We start from the raw sequence: 20862 nt of genomic DNA on the forward strand, positions 1-20862 counted from the left end.
CATCTGAAAGCGCTTCACAGGATCGGCTGTCAAGTGCGGTGACTGTGTGTTTTGTCGAGGAATGGTGCAGACAATTTGCACACTAACGTCCCATAAACAGCCATGAAGCTAAGGACCAATTTTTTTTTCTGGGGGATTGTTGGCCAAGAAAGCGGGGTGGTGGGGGGCGTGGGGGGTGAAGGGGGAGAGAGAAACTTGAATGGCGTCATTGGATCATCCCCTCCCTTGCCTCCTTCAAGACCCATCTCAAGACCCTCCTCTTCGACCGTGCTTTCGATCTCCCTGCTTACCCCCACCCCCTACCCCACCCTCCACCCTCCCCGACCCCGATCCCCAGTTCGGATCCGATTCTCTGTCTGTCCAGCGCCTCGAGACGTCCTCCCAAAGTGAAAGGCGCTTTACAGACGGAATTTTGTTGCTGTTGTTGTGGTTGAAGACCACCTGAACAGAAGGTACCTCAGTTTAACATCTCATCCAAAGGACGGGTACCTCTGATCACACAGCGCTCCGCACGTCACTCTATTGGTGTGTCAGCCTGGACGCGAGGCTTGGACCCATCACCTTCCGACTCGGAGTGCAACTGAGCCAAGCTAATGTGCGAAGCAAATCTCCCCACAATAGGTGCAAAGGGGTGTTCCTACGCCCTCAACATGAAATGCGTTCGCCGTGAGCACTGTGCATACAGGCGTCCTGTAGCTCAGCGGTTAGAGCACTCGCCTCGCAAGCGAGAGACCTGGGTTCGATTCCCGGCCGGGGCGAAACCTTGGGCGGGTTTCCTCACTCCCCGAGCCTGATAAAAAGCCGGAAAAAAAAAAACCAACAATAAAATGGGTCACTTTAATCCGCGACTGTTTGCGGGACCCGGCTGTGCGCGATCGGCTGCCGCGTTTCGCCCGCAAAAATATACGGTCGGTTCGCTTCAGAGTACGTTCTGTGAAAGCGCTTTGAGACGTCTAGAAGACGCGATGTCAAATGCAAGGATTATTATTATTATTATTATTGCAGTTCTGTATCGGGGATCTTAACGGGAAGCTCCCTGCTCGCACGGGGTGGGAGGAAGCACAAGGAGTGGGGTTCAAGCGAATCCCTACGGCTCGCTCATTCGCTCACTTGTGCCCCCGCTCGCTCAATCACTGACTCGCCCACCCGGCCACTCGCTATTCACTCGCGCACGCACTCAGGATGACACAGAGTCAGCAAAAGAAGTTTGACGGTCTCCGAATAGCTCTCAGGCAACGCAGCATCTGTTGCCGTTTTCTCACCCTGAGCCGAGAGGAGATGGGCGGGGATGGGGATGGGGATGGGGAGGGGAGCGGGGTTGCTGGGGGAAGCATGACTTAAAACCAGGGTCTGCGGTTTCAGCAGCAAAACAGTAAACATGAACTGGGCTGAGGGGAAAATGGCAAGTAATAGCAGTTTAAATAAAGGATTGGACCACACCCAAAACCCTACTGAGATGTCAGAACTGTTCAGCTTCCGAAAACAAAAGGCAAATAAAGACTCTCTTCAAATATAATATTTCACAGATTTCCCACCCCCCCCACACACACACAGACACAAACACACCTCCCAAGAAGGATTATTGTTATAAATTAAACCACTGAAGTGAGAATGTTCCTTTGGCTTTTGCCCATTTCACTCTCCTCTCTCGTGTGTGTGTGTGTGTGTGTCTCTCTATCTCTCTTTCTCTCTCGCTCTGTCTCCTCTCTCTATCACGCCTGAACGCAAGGGTGCAGTAAAATGTGTGCCTGCCCTTGATCTCCGAGGGCTTCCTGTGATGTTTGATGGGGTTCTGCGGTGTTTGTGCCTGTGTGTTTGACCTCTTGGTTCCCACCACGCCCTGCTAGGCTGCTGCTGCTTTGAAAAGAAAAACTCACAAGTGCCTGTTTTCGGTTAACCCTACCGATCCAACTATAGAGCACAGGAAGAAGCCCTTAGCAGCTCCTTTCAATTACCCAACAGCTACACACATCTACTTCTGCTTTTACTATTTTTTTTTTCTTTGAGATACAGTAAACGCCCAACAACACGACCCTGCCTCGACTTGTCACGACCAAGTAACCGATCGTAACCAGTCGATATCTCCGGACGCGTTTATCAATGTACTTGTAGGTATGCCTAACTCATCCCGATGACTCGCCCCTGAGCCCTTTCTTTTGCCTTGCGGCGACGATGAGTTATCAGGAGTTTTATAAGGAAATATAAGGTGGGAGTCTTCCATTTTGATGGTAACTTGAGCAATGCGGTGGAGGACGGGGTGTGAGGGAGTCGACTAAAAGGGCAGTCATAGGGGTAGTTTTAATTATTATAATAATAATAATCCTTGTATTTGATACAAAACCTTTCACGTCAGGAGGACGTCTCAAAGCTCCTCACTGGGTTTACTGTTAAGTGTCGTGACTGCGTGCTTTGGAGATGTAACAGAGTGCACGAGTGCAGAGAGAGATATGGTGTGAGGCGGAGGGATGCAGAGAGAGTTTCAGAGGGGGGGGGGGGTTGTCGTGGCTGAAAGCTCAGCCATCAACGATGGGATGTATGGGGTAGATTGGGCGGCGGGGGGCGAGATGGATGTGTGTAAGGCCTTTGACTGCGGATTGCAGTGAGTTGGCATTGCCTTGAGGGTCTACGAGTAGGAAAGTGACCTACTGCTCACTGCTCACTAACCCCCCAACCCCACACACACACACATACACACACCAAGATAAACGTGGGAGATTAATTTCAGCAAGACAAAGCTGCACCAGATTGACCCCAGATAATGAGGCCTTTACACAGGTGCAATAACATCAACAAGCTCCATCTACCAGCCAGCATTTTGGGTTTCGCTAACTAGAAACCATGAAGGGAGTCGATAAGCATCTGTACATGAGGCTGTCTGGTTAATTAATGAGTAGCAGAGCCAGCGAGATTTAAGAGAATATCACATTTCACAGCCAGCCATTAGCCATTCTGTTCAAATAACAATCCTCGCGTTTAATACGAGGACGGAAACGTTTCAAATCCTTCACAGTCAATTACTACAGAATGTAGTGACTGTATTGTGTGGTAGAACACACGTAGCAATTAGTTTTCACACAGCAACGCCCCACAAATAGCCATGACATGAATAACTAATTTTATCTGTGTCCACTCGCTCACTCTCTTTGACTCTGACTCACTGACTCACTGATTCACTCACTCACTCACTGATTCACTCACTCACGCACTCACCTTCAGTTCCTATAAACATGTACCTCCCACCATTTGTAAGTTCTATTTTTCAACGTCATAAACTTAATAACAATAATAATCCCTGCATTTGATACAGCGCCTTATCACATCTTCGAGACGCCTCAAAGCGCTCCACTGAATGTACTGTAAAGTAAATTGACTGTACATTCTGTGGACGAAACCCGGCAGCCAATTGCGCACAGCAGCGTCCCCACAGACAGTCGTGGCTTGAAGGGACCAAATTATTATTTTTTTTGAAGGAATAAACTCTCTTTTAAACAGCGCCCTCCACGTAGGCTGACGTCTCGGAGCGCTTAAATGAGCGACGCAGCAGGCTAGCCAGGCTAGTGTCTAATCATTAACCCTCAGGAACAGCCGTGGACCGGAACAAGCAAGGGAACGCAGACTGCATCCCCGATCTCACTTCGGAAAGAGGAAAATATTAGCAGCAAAAGGCAGCTCGAATCAATGACATTTATTTATCTGAATAGATAAAACTTCAGGAATAAACACTGAACTAATACCGTACACGAGCACACAAGACACAGATAACGGAGATCAATATTCACACTGTGTTTCTTACAGTCCTTCCTCGATTCCGTAGGCCAGAACAACAACGACAACTTGCATTTATATAGCACCCCGTCACGCAGGGTAGAGTCCCAGAGCGCTTGACAGTGGCGGAGAACGACTCCGAGCCGGGGTGGGGGAGGTGACCGTAGGAAGGGGCGAGGTGGAGGGATAGAGGAAGAGTGTTTCAGAGTTTCGGGGGTGTAGAGTTAGGCTTGAAGAAGCTCTTTGTGGTTTCTAACACAACTGTAAAGCTCTGCTCACAACACCACTTGATAATCTTGTATTAGAATTGGTGCTTTTTATTTTGATATCACATCATCGGGTTATACCGTCGAGACATCTCAGAGCACTTCACAAAGTTTTTTTTTAACTGTTATTTGCAGTGACTGTATATTTGCCGAGTTTTGCACCCAAAAATATCCCACAAACAGCCATGATGTGAATGATTGATTTGATGAATTTTATCTGCAGGGTTATTGTCCAGTACACCAGGAGAAATAGGGCCATTGGATCTTTAATGTCCACCTGAACAGGCAGACAAGACTTTGGCTTAAGATGGATGTTAAGATGGAGTTTCTCCTGGTGTCCTGGGCAGGTAAAATTGGCTGTGTGGGACATTACTGTTCGCAAATTGGTTGCCGCATTTGCCTACAACATTCACAGTCACTACACTTTACAGTAAAATCTTGTGAAGCGCTTTGAAACTTCCTCCTCGCGTGCAAGGCTCTGCATCAAATGCTAGCGTTATCATTTTATATTAGGACTCCAAAGATCTAGATTGGCTATTGGTGGGAATAGAAACTGAATTAGGGAAGGCAAGTGAGAATAATTGAATAGTGATTCAGCTCAAGATTAATTCCCTTAAACTAGTTCCCCAAAACTGTGGCACAGTGAAAATTCCTATTATTTTTGCCTGAGTCTCTTTGTAGTGATCCAACAAAGGCTTTTGGTTAAACACGGAAGGTTAGGGTTCAGGAAAAAGCAAAGTATTTATTTTCCTACAGTAATGTCACAGAACAATACCAAGATGATCATTTTAATAATAACCTTTGGCATTTGACGCAGCGCCTTTCATGTCGGGAGGACGTCACAAAGAGCGTAACAGGATTTGCTGTAAAGAGTGGATGAGAGTGCAGTGAGTTTTTTCTTATTTAGACCGTAGGTGAAGAACTGAGGTTGATAGTGCAGTACATCCGCTAAAGTCAAACGAATAGTCTTTGGGTCAGAAGTTTGTGGGTTCAAACCACGCATCAGGGTCTAAGCTTTCAACGTCTAGGCTGATGCTCCAGTGCAGTCCTGGAGAGGCTTGTGGGGTACTGCATTGTTGCTGGTGGCGACTGCAGGTGAGATGTTAAAAACAAGGTCCCATCTTCCTGCTTGGGTCGATGTTAAAGATCCCATGGCACACCTCGGGAAGAGAAAATTGCTGCACCTCAACATTTGCACCAACTCAGATCAGTTAACTCAGAATAGACCAGCGATCGGAGGTGGAAGTTCACGGGTCTGTCTGGATCCAGTCTCACCCTAACACCTGCCAATGGCTTTGATCATTGACATTGAAAGGAGCCACTTTGAAAGCCTAGATCCTGATGCACAACCTAGGAGGTTCGGATCAGGAGGGGTGGAGATAGGAGGGTGACCGAAGGCACGGTCGAAGAGGAGGATCTCGAGACGGGCCTTCAAAGAAGGCAAGGAAGGGAGGGGAGGGGGAACAAGGCAAAGGGACTGGGGGCAGAGAGGCTGAAGGCCCGACCACCGATGTTTAACTGGGGTTAGTTTATGTCTCTGCTGTTTTGTCCAAGGTGAGTCACCAAAAGTAGGGCCAAAGAGTTTCAAAGAACATTTGCCTGAGGCACCCACAGCAAGTGCATATTCAAACTATCTTCATTTCAACACAATGTAACCCAAATAATCCGGCATGACGTGTCCTGAGCAGCGTGATAGAGCATTCATTGTTCTGCTTCAATACGTCGGCTGATAGTAATTCAGTGTGCTGGGGAGGGCTCAGATATTCAGTGCTGAAGCTCAAGGGATTCAACCAAGTCAGGAGAAGCTTCAACATCCACCAATATTAACAAATAAGATAGAAACTATGTTGTAACCGGGGCCTAAATCATAAAGAAGATCCATTTGGGATTGACTAACTCTTGACAGTCACTGCCAACATTCCTGTCCTTCACAATACTGTGTAATAGCTCGCCTACAAAATAAACAGTCACTGCACTTTAGAGTGAATCCTGTGAAGCGCTATGAGACGTCCTCCCCACGTGACAGGCACTGTATCGAATGCGAGGAGTATTATCGTTTTTGGATGATGTACGGATTATATAGCTTAATTTACCCTTTGATCGCATTGATTGCTCTCGTACTGAACAGAAGCCTTTAGCTCTGAATGAGACTGCAATATGTGTGGGCAGATATCAACAATTGCAACATGTTTCATTTGTACAGCTACAATTTCTCCTTCTCTATAGGATCGCATTATAAATAGTGTAATTTAATACTAATAATTATTTGAGTTTGATGTAGCAGCGCCTTTCTCGTCAGGAAGACGTCTCATTAAAATACTTCACACGATTCACTGCAAAGTGCAGTGACTATGTAATTTATAAGTCGCAAACGACTGCTCTTAAGATTTACTCACTTTTCTCAGCATTTCAGAGCATTCGGAAATTGGCAAATTTTCAAACACGGCCTCCGTTCTGAAGCCTGCTTTCTTGCACGTTTCTTTCAAGAAACTTCAAGTTAAGTACAGACTGAATGCATCAATTTGCCAAACGCTGGATGCTCAGAGAAGTTACGTTAATAGAGTAAATCTAGACCCGGGTAGAACATCTCCGGGTGACACTATAATAACAATAAACCGTGTCCTGAGTTTGTCAGGTTCACAAGGTATCCAGAACAGTTGGCAGCTATTTAATTTAACATCCTATGTATAATAGTAATACCATGCTATTTTGCTAGATATTATCGTTCATAGCTACCCACACAGATGTGCTGCATCACAGTGTTTCGTTCAGAACTGAAATCTTCTTTCACAGAATGAATCCCAACCCTTTCCCTCCTCCTCCGCACCTACCCTTCGCCAGATTCTCTATTTGGAAACAACTTGACCTGCTGTAGAAAAACAAGCTTGACTACTTGCACGGTATGTAAAATCATTACAAAGTGTATTGTGTTACACCCTTGTACTGTTTCAGGCTGTCCCTGTCACCAAACATTCACATTTACATTGTGGCTGGCTGGAGTTTCTACCTTTCTAAATCGGTGACGTGCATCAGCCTGGCTCAAAGCTAGCGCTCTCGCCTCTGAGTCAGAAGATTGTGGGTTCACGCCCCACATCGGGACTTGAACACACATTGTCTAAGCTGATGCTCCAGTGCCACTCTTCGGATGAGCCGTTAAACAACAGTCCCGTCTGCCAGTTCAGGTGGGACGTTAAGATTTCCCACGGCGCTATTCGAAAAGAGAAGGAAGGAAGTCTCAAAGCGCTTCCCAGGAGTTACTGTAAAGCGCAGTGACTGGGTATTTTGAAGCCACACACCTACAATGGTAGGCGTACAATGGTAAGGCATCAGTCTTAAAGATGACGTGCTTTGTGGTAAAGCATTCAACATTCAGGTAAATCTCCGCCAAAAAGTGTCTTCTGACTTCCTCTTAACTCTTATGCCCCCTCTTCGGACGTCCTCCCGACGTGAAAGGCATTATACAAATGTAATTTTGTTGTTGTTGTTGTTGTTAGCGATTTACCAACCAGCGGGGAATAATCTTTCAGTATCTCGCTTGTCAAAACCATTTTGGAGATATCTGATAGATCCCCTCTTAAGCTTCTCTGATATTGTGCAATAAACGAGAGTCAACATGGGCTTAAAAAGAGTACGTCTCACGCCAGATCAACCTCATGGACTTCTTTGAGTAGTTGACAGCCCGCGTTGAGTGTGAGAAGCCGTATGATGTAGTACATCTAGGTTCCCAAAAGGCATTTGACAAAGGCAGTTGCCTTAAGAGCTATGGATTCCTGTAGCGTAGTGGTTAGTGTGAGAGCACCCGGTGTTTGATTCACCGGCAGGGCGAAACGTTGGGCAAGTTTACTTACTCCGCATGTCTCTGTTTATCTAGCAGTAAGTAGGAACCCGCTTGTTAGTAGATTGGCGGATTGCTTTTCTGGGGGGTAATCCCTGAAAAAAAGATATAATAATTTGGTCACTCAATCCACGACTGTTTGTGGGACGCTGCTGGGCACAATTGACTGCCGCGTTTCGTCCACAAAAATATACAGTCAATTCACTTTGCAGTATATCCCGTGAAGCGCTTTGAGACGTCTAGAAGACGTGGGTTCAAGCTGAGCAAACGCCGCATTGTCGGAGTTGTCATTCTTCATTTGAGCTGTTAAATCGAGATCCCGTGACTGTGCACAAAGAGGGGGAATCTCTCCCAACGTTCGGGCCAACAATCCTCCCGGTAAAATTGGTCATTCGCTTCCTGGCTGTTTGTAGGTCGTTGCTATCGGAAAATTGGCTGTTGCGTTCGCCTGCAAATACACAGTCGCTAGACTTTACAGAAACCTCATGAATCTCTTCGAGATTTTCTAGGCGCTATATCAAAGGCGAGGATTATTATTATAATTGACTGCCTTTTTCGTATGTTAGTGGGCTGTGGCTTTTGCATGGTCCCAATTTAACAGCTCATTTGATGGCCTCACGTTGGCTGTGTGCTTGTAATCTGCCCTGAGCTAATTTGGCAGAGAGACAGAGAGATGTGGTGAAAGTACTACTAATAATAATAATCATCCTCGCATATGGCACAGCGACTTTCATGTCTGGAGGACGTCTCAACATGCTTCTCAGGATCTACGGTAAAGTCTAGTGACTGTGTGTTTTGTAGGCAAATGTGTCCCACTAACAGCCAAACGGACAACAACAATTTGCATTTATATAGCGCCCTTCACGTAGGGTAGCGTTTTTGAAGTGAGTGACCAATTTTATTTGAGGGACTGTTGGCGAGGACACCAGGGAAAACTCCCTTCTCTTTTCGAATAGTGGCTGTAGGGATCTTTAACACACGACTGTTCGCGGGACAGTGTTGCGTGACAATTGGCTGCCGCGCTTCACCGACAAAACACACAGTCACTGCACTTTACAGTGTATCCTGTGAAGCGCTTTGAGACGTCTCAACGACGCGATCAGGCGCTGTATCAAATGCAATTCCAAATAAAGATTATTAGTAGTAGTATTAAGATACACCTGAACAGGCACAGTTAGGATGTCAGGTTTATGTTTCCTCCGAAAGATGACACCTCTACCAATGCAATGGTTCCCCCAGCATTGCTCTGAACATCAGACCGTATCTCATGGGGACTTGAGGCTTAAACCAACGACCATCTTGACTCACCGGCTGAGCCAGGCTGACAGCAAAAATGTTTTGGGTTTGGACATTCCGCTTTGATGCTAGAAGGAATTATCCTGAGCGTGCAGTAACCGAAGGAGACTCTGTGCCCTTTTTCTGTTTAATTATATCAGTCCTGAGATAATGCCAAAGGCAGGATCACGCAGAGACTCTGGAATGATCCAGACACACAACAAACTCAATTTGGTCAGAGCTCAGGGCAATCATTCAGACAACGTCGCCCTTTTTTGTTTGATTGTTTGGAGAAGTGACACTTCCTTAATTGCATCATATCGATTGCAGTTAAAACCATGTATGCAGGAAAATGATCTGAAACTTTAGTGCAGCTCCCGGGAAAAAGGCAGATTAACCAAACGTCCTCTAGCCTTCAGCCCCATCTCTCCGCTGTTTTCTTGTTATAAAGTTATTTTAGTAATAAATACTATTAATAATAACAATAATAAAAATCCTTTCATTTTATAAAACGCCTTATCACTGTATCAAGATGACTCTTTCTTCACAGCACTTCACAGGATCCAATTTGAAGTGTAATGAAGTGTGCGTTTTATAGGCAAACACAGTTTGCCCACCGTGCAACGTATCCCCCGGATAAGGGAACTATTCTTGTTAATTACTCTATGGGATTAAGGAGTTAATCCCCCCACCACCGAGTAAAAGTTGCAAAGTTTATTTTTCCATTGGCTCAAACAGTCATGATGAGCTTCCAGTGTATTCAGCTCAGCATGTGCAGAACCTTAGATAGTCCTCAAGCTCAACCAATGCAAAATATACAGTCAATTCACTTTACGGTATAGTCTGTGAAGTGCTTTGTGACATCTGGACAAAGCGCTATATCAAATCCAAGGGGTATTATAAAGGGGTGTTCCCCAGATTCGCCCAATATCCCCAAGGTTGCAAATACATGACTTCAGAATCCCCTATGGAAACGGTGCTTCCAAATTCCTGGGGTTCCATCCCCATCAATGCAAGGCTTGATATCCTTGATAAGACAGCAATATCCCCCGCACGGTCGTGAAGTGAATGGCCACTTTTATCGGGGCGGGCGGTGGGGAGGGTTTGCAGGAATTGTTGGTCAGGAAACCGGCAGAAATTCTCTTCGAGTTTTGAGCACCGTGGGGGTCTTGGCAAAAAGCCTTAAAAGCCTTTAAAATTTCTGAAAAGAAAAGCCTTTTCTGTAAGTTTCTTTTGAGAGCAAATTCAACGATTTTATCCAGTTTTCGCACATGAATCTCGACACAGGTAGAATTTCTTCCTCCCTCCCCCGCCACTTGCATTTGAAATGGACCGGAACCCTTTGCCCTCTGATTGTACTTCATTGTACCAGTCTTGCACATAGCGCTGGTAATGGTAAGGGGGAGTGATGTATGATCGAAGATCCAGGAAGTGGTGTGAATGGGTTTCCTGCTTGACTGCCTCAAGTAGTGAGTCGTTGGAGGTTTGCGTACAGTTTGTCAGCAGGAACATTTCTTGGCTGACTTCAGAGCTCGCAGGTTCCCATATACATCTACGCAGACACCAACTCATGCTCTCTCTCTCTCTCTCTCTTACTCATAGCCAACGACACACTCAGTCCCTCTCTGACACATAACCACTCTAGTGTTCTCTCAAACGCAAACACCCGCTCTCACTCTCATATACATACACACAGATACACGCTTTACTCCTGTACCTATCTCACACACATACACAGATACACCTTCTACCTCTTTCTCACACACACACACACACACAGAGATACCCTCTCTAGCTCTCTTGCATAGACACACACACACACACTGAGTTGGCAGCAGTGATGTTTCGGAGAAGACGCAGTGTTTCGTTTGGTGGTTTTGGATGGTGAGTTGTTTTTTCAGTTGACGTATTTGATTCTTAACTCCGTTGAACGATTGGGATCTGTCCAGCTGTTTCTTCCAGCTGTTACCAGAGTCGTGGTGGGGCAACAAATCAATACGTTGCAGGTTTTATTTTATTTTCCCCGAAGCTAATTTAGCTGTTTAAGAATCCAGTAGGGAGGGTTTGCGTCAAGACATCTTTCGTGGTTTGGAAACTTGTTGCAGGGAATAAGTTTGAATCGTGTTTCAAAATGCCTTCGGCTTTTACTGCAGCATATCAATCAGGTAATATTATTACCTGCAATTACGTGATGAATAAATAAGCACACAGGGAGTGGACGCAGTGTGGTGTGGAGCTAAGCCGTGCAGAAAGGAAGTCTCTGGTGACCGGCAACAACAACAACAACAGCTACTTGTATTTTGTATAGCACTCGCCTCGCAAGTGAGAGCCCTGGGTTCGATTCCTGGGCAGGGCGAAACGTTGGGCAAGTTTCCTTACTCCACGTGTCTCTGTTTACCTTGCAGCGATAGGAACCCGGTTGTTAGTCCATTGACGGATCGCTTTCCCGGGAATAACAATTCCTTAAAAAAAAATTGCTCACTCGATCCACGACTGTTTGTGGGGACGCTGCTGTGCGCAATTGGCTGTCATGTTTCTCCCACAGAGGAGACACAGTCAATTCAATTCGCGGTCTATCCTGTGAAGCGCTTTGAGACGTCTCGAAGACGTGTTATGGGTTACAGCGCTATAACAAATGCAAAAGCAAGGATTATTTTTATTATTATCATTATTATTATGATAGGTGGATTGAGTGGAAACCATCTCCCTCGGGCATAGATATGATGGGCTGAATGGCCTGTGTCAGTGTCTGTGTCTGTAAAAATCCAATGAATTATTATATGTATAATATGAAACATAAGATTACATTTTGGTCAATCACTTCACGGCTGTTTGCTGCGCGCAAATTGACTGCCGCGTTTCGCCGACCAAACAAACAGTCACTACACTTGACGGAGAACCCTGCGGAGCGCTTTGAGACGTCCTCTCGACGTGAAAGATGCCGTGTGAAATACAAGGGCTTCAAAAAAAATTATGATCGCCATGTCTTATATACTGTTAACAACAACACCTTGGGATGTCCTCCCGACGTGAAAGGCGCTATGCAAATGTATGTTGTTGTTGTTGTTGAAGTGCGGGCTCGTGTAATACCAGGCCTCTGCCCGCAGGTGGCGAAGTTGCTTTGTGTAAACTGGTACCACAAACCAGTTTGGGGCAAATGTTTGATGCCCTGTTACTGCAGCTCAAGCGGTTACTACTCTTCCGAGAAAAAGGAGTTGAAACGGCTTTGGAATACGCAAGGACAAAATGGCACCACTGGCCACGGCAAGCGTGGGAACCATAAGGAATTTACAGCACAGACGGAGGCCATTCGGCCCATCGTGCCTGTGCTGGCTCTTTGCTAGAACCCCATTTACCCCCACGTAGTGCCTCTTTAGGTATCTACCCAGTTCCTGCTCAGAAGCTAATGTGGATCCAGTCTCGAATTCACCGCACCCCCTAACTCTTCTCTGTTAAAAAAAAACATTCTCTTAAACTCCCTCCTTTGCCCTCTCGCTAACCACTTTAAACTGATGCCTGATGACATCTGCTGGTTAAAGTGCTGTTCATGCGATGGAGCAGAAATGATGTATTATTGACTTGCAATCGGCTGTGGGCGCATGCTCTTTGCTAACCCATTCTGCTCCACTGCTATCCTGAGCTGAGGGAAGGGAGGGCGTGAGATAGAGAGAGACAGGAGAGAGAGAGAGAGGGTGAGAGGCACATGAACCTCATCTCAACAGCAAATGGTGCGTTACCTCGAGCGGGAAAATCAATCTTCAGGAATCGGAGGCTGGCTTCCTTCGGAGAAAAAAGACCATTTAAGAACAGCCTGGCTCTCGCCTCTGTGGGTTCAAGCCCCGCGTAGGGTCTTTGAACTCGCTTTGGGACGCTACCCTGTGTGAGGGGCGCTACATAAATGCAAGTGGTGGTTGTTGTTGTTGTTGTTGTCAACCGGTGCAGCGTTGGAGAGGGCGAACGCTGCATTGTTGGAGGTGCCGTGCATCGGATGATGAGACAATAATCGGAGGTCCCATAGGCAGACATTAAAGATCCCATGGAGCTATTCAAAAAAAAAGAGAAGGGGGAGATTTCAACCAGTTCCTTGGCCGACAAACATTCAGATAAAATTGGTATTTCAATTTGACGGGGGGTGGTTTCGACACGGTTTCGGTAGGCGTGATCAGGTGTTGTGTCAAATGCAAGGATGATTTTTGAGGTGATGGTAAGAGGCTGGTTCTCGAGGGGTTAAGTACTTTCCCCACCAGTCGTCTGACCCGATACGGACAGATTGTTCCCCTGGCGCTTTGCTTTGTGTTCCTGATGAAGTCGGTTCACTCCGGTCCAGAGAACTCCTTAAAGATAAGGCTTGATCGTTAATCCTTAAAGGAATGGAGCGTTCTACAGCGGGTGGGTGTGTTTGTGAGTGCGTGTAGGGTGGCGGGCGTGGGGGCGGGGCGGGGGGGTGTGGGTGTGGGAGAGGAAGGAGAAAGTGACGCATTATCGGCGTAAAACCTTTCGATTGGAACAGCGGGTGAAAGAAACCCCCTTTTCTTTTCGAACAGTGCCATTGGGATCGTTCAACATCCATCCAAACAGATGGTCGGGGGCTTGAGTTTAAGGTCTCAGCCGAAGGACAGTGCCCCCGACAATGCAATGCACTCCCCCAGCGCTCTATTGGACTGTCAGCCTCGACTGTGAGCTCAAAGCCCTGACGTGGGGCTTGAACCCACAACCCCCTGGCGTCAGAGGCTGACACGTGGGGGAACAGCCACTTGAGACACACAATGGGTTCAGTGGAGCCAAAGAAAACAAAACCCTGAATTATTGGAACGCGATAAAAAAAACGGAGCAATAAAACAAAATGAATATATCCTCTGAAGGCTTCGCAAGCTCTAATCATATTTACCTTCAAACATACTGCAGCGAGCTTCGAAGCTCGGAAATATTTATACGACACCTGTGTAAATACATTACGAGGCAAAGCTGCACGTAATCCATCGATTGATAAAACCTCGACGTAATGAATAAAAATAAAGAGATCACGGAGGGGAAACGAGAAGGGGAACCGTTGATTCATTGATGCAACCATGGCACCAGGTTGAAGGTAGGGTCTGTGCACCTGCAAATAAGAATGGATGAGCAGGGAGATGGAGTCCTGTAGCTCAGTGGTTAGAGCGCTCGCCTCGCAAGCGAGAGGACCTGGGTTCGATTCCCGGGCAGAGCGAAACCTTAGGCAAGTTTCCTCACTCCACACGCCTCTGTTTACGTAGCCATAAGTAGGAACCTGATTGTTACTCGATTTTCCAGGAGGAAATAATTCCTTCGAAATTTTTTTTTAAACTAAGCATTTGGTCACTTCAATCCGCGACTGTTTGTGGGGACGCTGCTGTGCGCAATTGGCCGCCGGGTTTCGCCCGCAAAATGTACAGTCGATTCGCTTTACAGCATGTTCTGTGAAGCGCTTCGAGACGTCTCGAAGGCGCGATAAGGCGCAGTATCAAGTTCCGGGATTATTATTAGCTTCCTAACTCCAGTCGGAATATAACAAATGCAAGGACTGAGCTCAATTTGGCACAGTTATCAAGAACAAATCGCATCACCGGCATTGATTGCCAAATTAGGTTTCGGAATCGCCCTTCGTCAGCTGGGTCGATCATCAATGCGCTTCGGTGACTGGTTGCCTCGCCTGATAAAGAGCTGCAATGGCTCATGGCGAGATAGTGCATTGCTTCCATTTCTCACCTTGATATCAGAGGGTTAGCAATTTACCTGCTCTGCCTGTGACTCATTTTAATAGTGTTTTATGGATGCATTAAATCACACGCGGGGATATAACCTGTAACGTACCGTTTAACTTTAAACCAGCCAACAATCGGCCACTTTACAGTAAAACCCCCTCGAAACGCTTTGGGATATTTTGACGAAATGATAAAGGCACTGAATCCGATGCGAGGGTTTTTAATGAGAAACCCAATCCTGTCCAAGTGGTGCGAGATTGGACTAAAGGAACAATAAATAGCTTTCTCGTTAATGCAGTAAATTGGCAAAATACACGCTGTTGGTTTCTAATAGCAACTCACAGATCTTAAGGTTGGTTACTTAGCAACCGACACGAAAGAACTTGATTCCACAAAATAACCAAGACATTAAATGAAAGCTTCACCCCTTTGAGAAAGCATTCTGCAGTTATCACAAGTCTGATGTTTCTGTTCATTGAAAATCGATTGTTTTGTAAAGGCTCGAGCTGCAGACAGGCTGTCTGGAATATTTGCTTAAGGACGAAAAGCACCATTGATGCAACAATACGCATTATTAGTACGTAGTCTGCTTTTCCAATGAGCTTCAGAATGAAGGCGGGCTGTTTAGAATGAACCTGGAGCAAACATTTACTCTCACACTTCAAAGCGATCCACTAAGGGCTTCAAAAAAAAATCCCCGCTGAGCATTATAACGTGGAGCTAGAGAACCTTGACAGCAACAAATGACATTTCTACAGCGCCTTTCACATCAGGAGGACGTCCCTGCTTTAGGTAGATTCACATGGATTGTGCAGCATGGAAACAGGCCGTTTCGACCCAACTAGCCACTAGTGTTTGAACTCCACATCAATCTCCACCCGTTCCTTTCTCCCTCCTATACCCAACTGTGCAAGCCGATGTGGCATTTCTTTGTTCACAACATTTTGGCAGAAAGCAATTCCGCTTTTTATGCAGACGTTCCGCGCAGTTCATTCCTTTCCATTCCATTTGCACATTTTCGCCCACAAAATACGCAGTCTTACGATGAGTCCTACGAGATGTCCACCTGGCGTGAAAGGCGCTGCATCAGATGGGAAGGATTATTATTTAACTGAGTGTGTGTCAGTTAGATGGCCTATATCAGCCGATATCTATGTTTGGGACCAAGAGCTCTGGAACCCTATCCTGCGCGAGGGGTGCAATTATAAATGCAAGTTGTTGTTGTTGATGTGGGAAATGGAGACTGCTCAGTGAGAGCTCAGTGAACTTTTTTTACGAAACCCCTTTTACACAACACTCACTTGTTAAAGGTCACCATCACCTAAACACACAGGCGTGCAATGGGCGTCAGCACGAACACCTCAACAAACAGTGACCCGCTCTCTGTAACATAACCTCATCCAGTTATAGCTACCCAGGCTATATCACACGATGGCTGTGATGGCCACACCCAATCTGCCCTTACACATGAGCAGTAGCTGTGAATGAACCTGCAGTCACACTCCGGGCAGGTGTCAAAGTCAATGTGGTCGCTGAGGTATTTATTATAATATTATTAATAACAATAATCCTTGCATTTGATGTAGCGCCTCATCACGTCTTCGAGACGTCTCCAAGCGCTTCACTGTACGTGTTGTGGGCGAAACTCGTTGTAGCCAATTGCGCACAGTAGCGTCCCACAAACAGTCGTGGTTTGAAGTGACCGATGTATTATTATTTTATTTATTTATTTTTGAAGGGATTATTACCCCCGGAAAAGCGATCCCCAATCGACTAACAACCGGGTTCCTTCTTACTGCCAGGTAAACAGAGCCGCTGTAAACAGAGTAAGGAAACTTCCCTAAGGTTTCGCCCTGCCTGGGAATTGAACCCAGGTCCTCTCGCTTGCGAGGCGAGTGCTCTAACCACTGAGTTACAGGCCTCCCGATACAGTGTCAGCCTGGCTCAGTTGGCATCACTGGATGAATGGAATGAACGAACGGAAATGAGGTCGATTCATTGAAGCGCTCCGGGACTCGACACCCTGGATGAAGGGCGCCATATAAATACAAGTTGTTGCTGTTGTTTTGCCTCCCGAGTCAGAAGGCTGTGGGTTCAAAGCTCCACGTTGGGATGTGGAGCTATACAATCTAAGCTGATGCTCTAATGTACTGGTGGTGGTGGGGGGGAGGGGGGGAGGTGTGTGCTGTTTTGTCGGATGCGACTTTCTTCTGATGAGATGAAAGTACATCAAACGCGAGGATTATTGTAATTAATACAACAGCAGTGGAGTGCTTGTCAAGGCAGGGCTCTGCGATGGCAGGCTGTGCAATTTTTAGCTGGTTAAATTCCAGCTTTGCCACCGGTGCCTTTGAAATAAACCCCGCGCGAAGCTGCACAAGACCCTTAGCGCAAACAGACAGACGGGACCTTGGTTTAACGTCTCGACCGAAGGACGACACCTGCAACAATCGCCGTGTTTGGAGCGCGTCAGCCTGGACCGTGAGCTCAAAGTCCTGATGTGAGATCTTGAGCCCAGGATCCTCAGATGGGGGAAAGGGGGGGAAAGAGTTTTACTGACAAATGGGTCACAAAGCATTTGGGAGATGCACCTGTTCTCATTCAGCTTCGGAGTTGTCTGATTATCAGTCTGATTATCAGTCAGGCTCTTCGACCAGTGAATGGAAACGAGGTTGACTCATTGAAGAGATTGAGTCAGGGTTGTGACAAGTGGCGAGGCTGATGATCCCCATTTCTCATTGAATACCTGACCGAGCTGCCTGCATGAGGCTGAGAGACCACCCAGGTGATGATTGTTGTGTTGCGTTAAAAGCTTTGCTCGTATAGAGCCGGTTCAGCATTGAAGGGCTTTGGGCGCGATGACTGAAGGTAATTCTCCACACGGTCAGGAATGATCCATTGGTCCGGCCTGCTTCACGTCCCCCGCTTTGCCCCCCGCACCCCACCATTGACGGGCGGGCCTTCAGCCACAGTGCCTCCGTCTTGCCCCCTCCCTCACCTCCTTCAAAACCCTGCTCTTCCACTGTGCCTTCGGTCACCCTCCTTCCCCTACCCTCCCCGCCCTCCTGATCTCAACCACCAGCTCGGGTGCGGATCCCTGACTGGGATGTGAAAGGCGCTCTATAAAGGTAATCTTGTTGTTGTTGTTGTCCTCCTGACTTGAAAGACGCCATGTAAATGTAATCACCTGAGCCGCCTAGGTAACAGGAATGGTTGCTCATTGCACTCGTTCTTCAGCCGATGTGTAACACCACGTTTCACTGTACACGTTCCCTCATCGTTCCTGTGCTCATCGATCCGAGACCGAGTGCGTCGGATTCTCCCACAGAAATCCTCAAATTGATCGTTTGCTTTTGTGGCTGTAAACGGGACATTAATTACCGCGCACAATTGCTCTGTCTCACTTGCCTACCAGCGTACACATCGCTACACTTGACAGCGATTCCCTGTGACCTGCTGCTGATCGGAACATCCCTGCATTGGGTCCAGCGCCTTTCGTGTCGCTTTACAAAGCGCTTTACGGGTTCGAGTGTAAAGTGGAGTGACACTGTGTATTGTGGGCGAATGCCACAGACAATTTGCGCACAGCAACATCCCACAAACAGCAACGAAGTGAGCGACCGGCATTGGAGGAATGTTGGCCAGGACTCGGGTGATGGGCTTTGTAAGGATTGTTTATCTTACTGTTGGATTAAAAGGCTACGTTTTTTTTACAATGATCCTTACTTATTTACTACACAGATTGACTTATTTTTACCAATGCTATTTCTTTCAGGATCGACAAATCTTCTTTGGCTGCCTTGAGATTGAAGTGAGTACTTTTTTTGTGCTTTGTTGGTTGACCTCCTTGGGCAGGCGGGGGGGGTTAGGGGGGGAGGTAGAGCATTACCTTGTGTTCTGATCGTGTCCATCTCTACCAATTTAGTTGCGGACAATCTACCTGCGTTCAGTGATCTTTCTATGAGTTGTTGAGCCACTGCCTGCATTTCCAAGTCTTCTGACCGGTCGTAGGATGGTAGCGCAATCTTTTTATTGTTTGCAAGATGTTTTTGAAACCCCAGGGTTTTGAGGGAGGGCAGATGTAACTCACTATAAGTTGTGATATCCTTTAACCAATGCTTTTGATGGAACCGCTTGCAAGAAGAGTGATGAGGTACAAATTTCATGTCAGTCCATCTGTGTTGGGTCTTTGAAAGAGCAATCCATTCGGTCCCATAGATCTCCCTGTTGCCCAGTATGTCTGCAGGTTTAGAGGTCAGTGGATTGTGATGCTTCCTGTTCCACCATTGGTGGCTGTTTTTTCAGCCACTGCACCCCGAAACACTGGAACTTTTTCCTCTACCCTTCTGCCTTGCCTCTTCTTCATGTCTACAGTCACCTCCCCACCAGCCACTGTCAAGCGCTCTGGGACACTACCCTGAGTGAGGGGGCGCTGGTAAATGCAAGTTGTTGTTGATGGAAACCATAGAAATGTAGATTTCTATCTAATTCCCTCTCGAAAGCTAAAATAGATCCTGCCTCGACCATCCTACCCGGAAGAGCTCTGTGTTTAGCTCTTGCCTTGTCCACACGCGATGTTTAGCACACACAGTTTTATAAGTACAACACAAAGCCGCATTTATACAGCTCCATTCACGTCGGGAAGGTTGAGTCACTTTAAGTGCTTTGATCCTGGCAGCTCAAATGAGTGAGTGAGTATGTGAGGAGTGAGTATGTGAGGAGTGAGTAAGCAAGTTGAATGTTGAAGCTGATGTTTTCCCCCACTTCCCTGACCAGACGTTGATGAGGTAATGGTTATTGGAGGCCAATTCTGCCCAGATTCCTTTCCCGAGTCCAATAGGCTATTGATCGGATCTGAAGCTCTTTGCTGCATTGCAACCGCAGATGTGTGGTCAGTCCAGGAGCTCACATCTCACCTTGGAATCTCACCTCATGTGGGCACCGAAAGCACGGCAGGTGATAAACCAGGTCAGAGACACATGAGTGGAGTGTGGTGGAAACCGTAGATTTTTTTTACAGCACAGAAGGAGGCCATTCAGCCCACCCCGCTGGCACTGCCCACGGCAACTTGCCAAGTGGGTTGTGCCAAAGTGATGTTTCCGGGGATAATAATTCCTTCAAAAAAAATGACACTAATTCGGTCATTCAATTGCTACGACTGTTTGTGGGACACTGCTGTGCGCAATTGGCTGCCGCATTTCGCCCACAAAATGTACAGTGAATTCACTTTACAGTATATTCCGTGAAGCGCTTTGGGACATCTCAAAGACACGATAAGGCGCTATATCAAATGCAAGGATTACAACAAGAACAAAATTACATTTGTAAAGCATCTTTCACATCGGGAGGACGTCCCAAGGCGCTGGACAGACAGAGTTACGGACCTGAGCTGAGGGTCGGGGTGGGGAGGGTGGAGGGCAGTGGGGGAAGCAGGGAGATCGAAAGCACAGTCGAAGAGGAGGGTCTTGAAGTGGGTCTTGAAGGTAACGAGCGAGAGGACGAGATGGAGGGACTGCTGGTTGGAGTTCCAGAGGGTGTGTGCAGAGTGGCAGAAGGCCTGCCCACCAATTGGGCAAGTGGGGCGAGCAAGGTGGAGGACGTGAAGCAGGCCAGAGCCCGCTGAGCGGAGGGAGTGAACAGAGTGGTAGGAGCTTAGGAGGTTGGAGAGGTAGAGGGGAGCAAGACCGTGGAGGGCTTTGAAGGTGAGGACCAGGATCTTGAACTGTATCCTCTGTGTGATGGGAAGCCAGTGGAGTTGGGTAAGGATGGGAGCGATAGGGTCGTGGAGCCTAGTGCGGGAGAGGACACGGGCTGCAGAGTTCCGGATGATCTGCAGCCTGTGGAGGGAGGAGTTGGGGAGGCCGACAAGCAGTGAGTTTGCATAGTCGAGCCTCGATGTAATGAAGGCGTGTATGAGGGTTTCGGAGGCCTGCGTTGTGAGACAGTGCCAGAGCCGAGCGATGTTGCGGAGATGGGGGAAGGCAGAGCGGGTCATGACACA

General features: G+C 47.1%; 1 protein-coding gene across 1 annotated transcript in view; it reads left to right on the forward strand.

Annotated features, from left to right (window-relative positions):
- The first annotated feature begins 10923 nt into the window (after positions 1-10923).
- LOC103183313 (rap1 GTPase-activating protein 2) overlaps positions 10924-20862 on the forward strand; it is a 107759-nt gene continuing 97820 nt past the window's right edge. Inside the window, exons 1-2 of the mRNA XM_007900723.2 lie at positions 10924-11025; positions 18637-18672. Coding sequence (XP_007898914.1) covers positions 10982-11025; positions 18637-18672 — 80 coding nt within the window. The 5' untranslated portion in view covers positions 10924-10981. The remainder of the gene's footprint in view (positions 11026-18636; positions 18673-20862) is intronic.

The sequence above is a fragment of the Callorhinchus milii genome, unplaced genomic scaffold (assembly GCF_018977255.1).
Source record: "Callorhinchus milii isolate IMCB2004 unplaced genomic scaffold, IMCB_Cmil_1.0 Scaffold10, whole genome shotgun sequence".
Taxonomy (NCBI): domain Eukaryota; kingdom Metazoa; phylum Chordata; class Chondrichthyes; order Chimaeriformes; family Callorhinchidae; genus Callorhinchus; species Callorhinchus milii.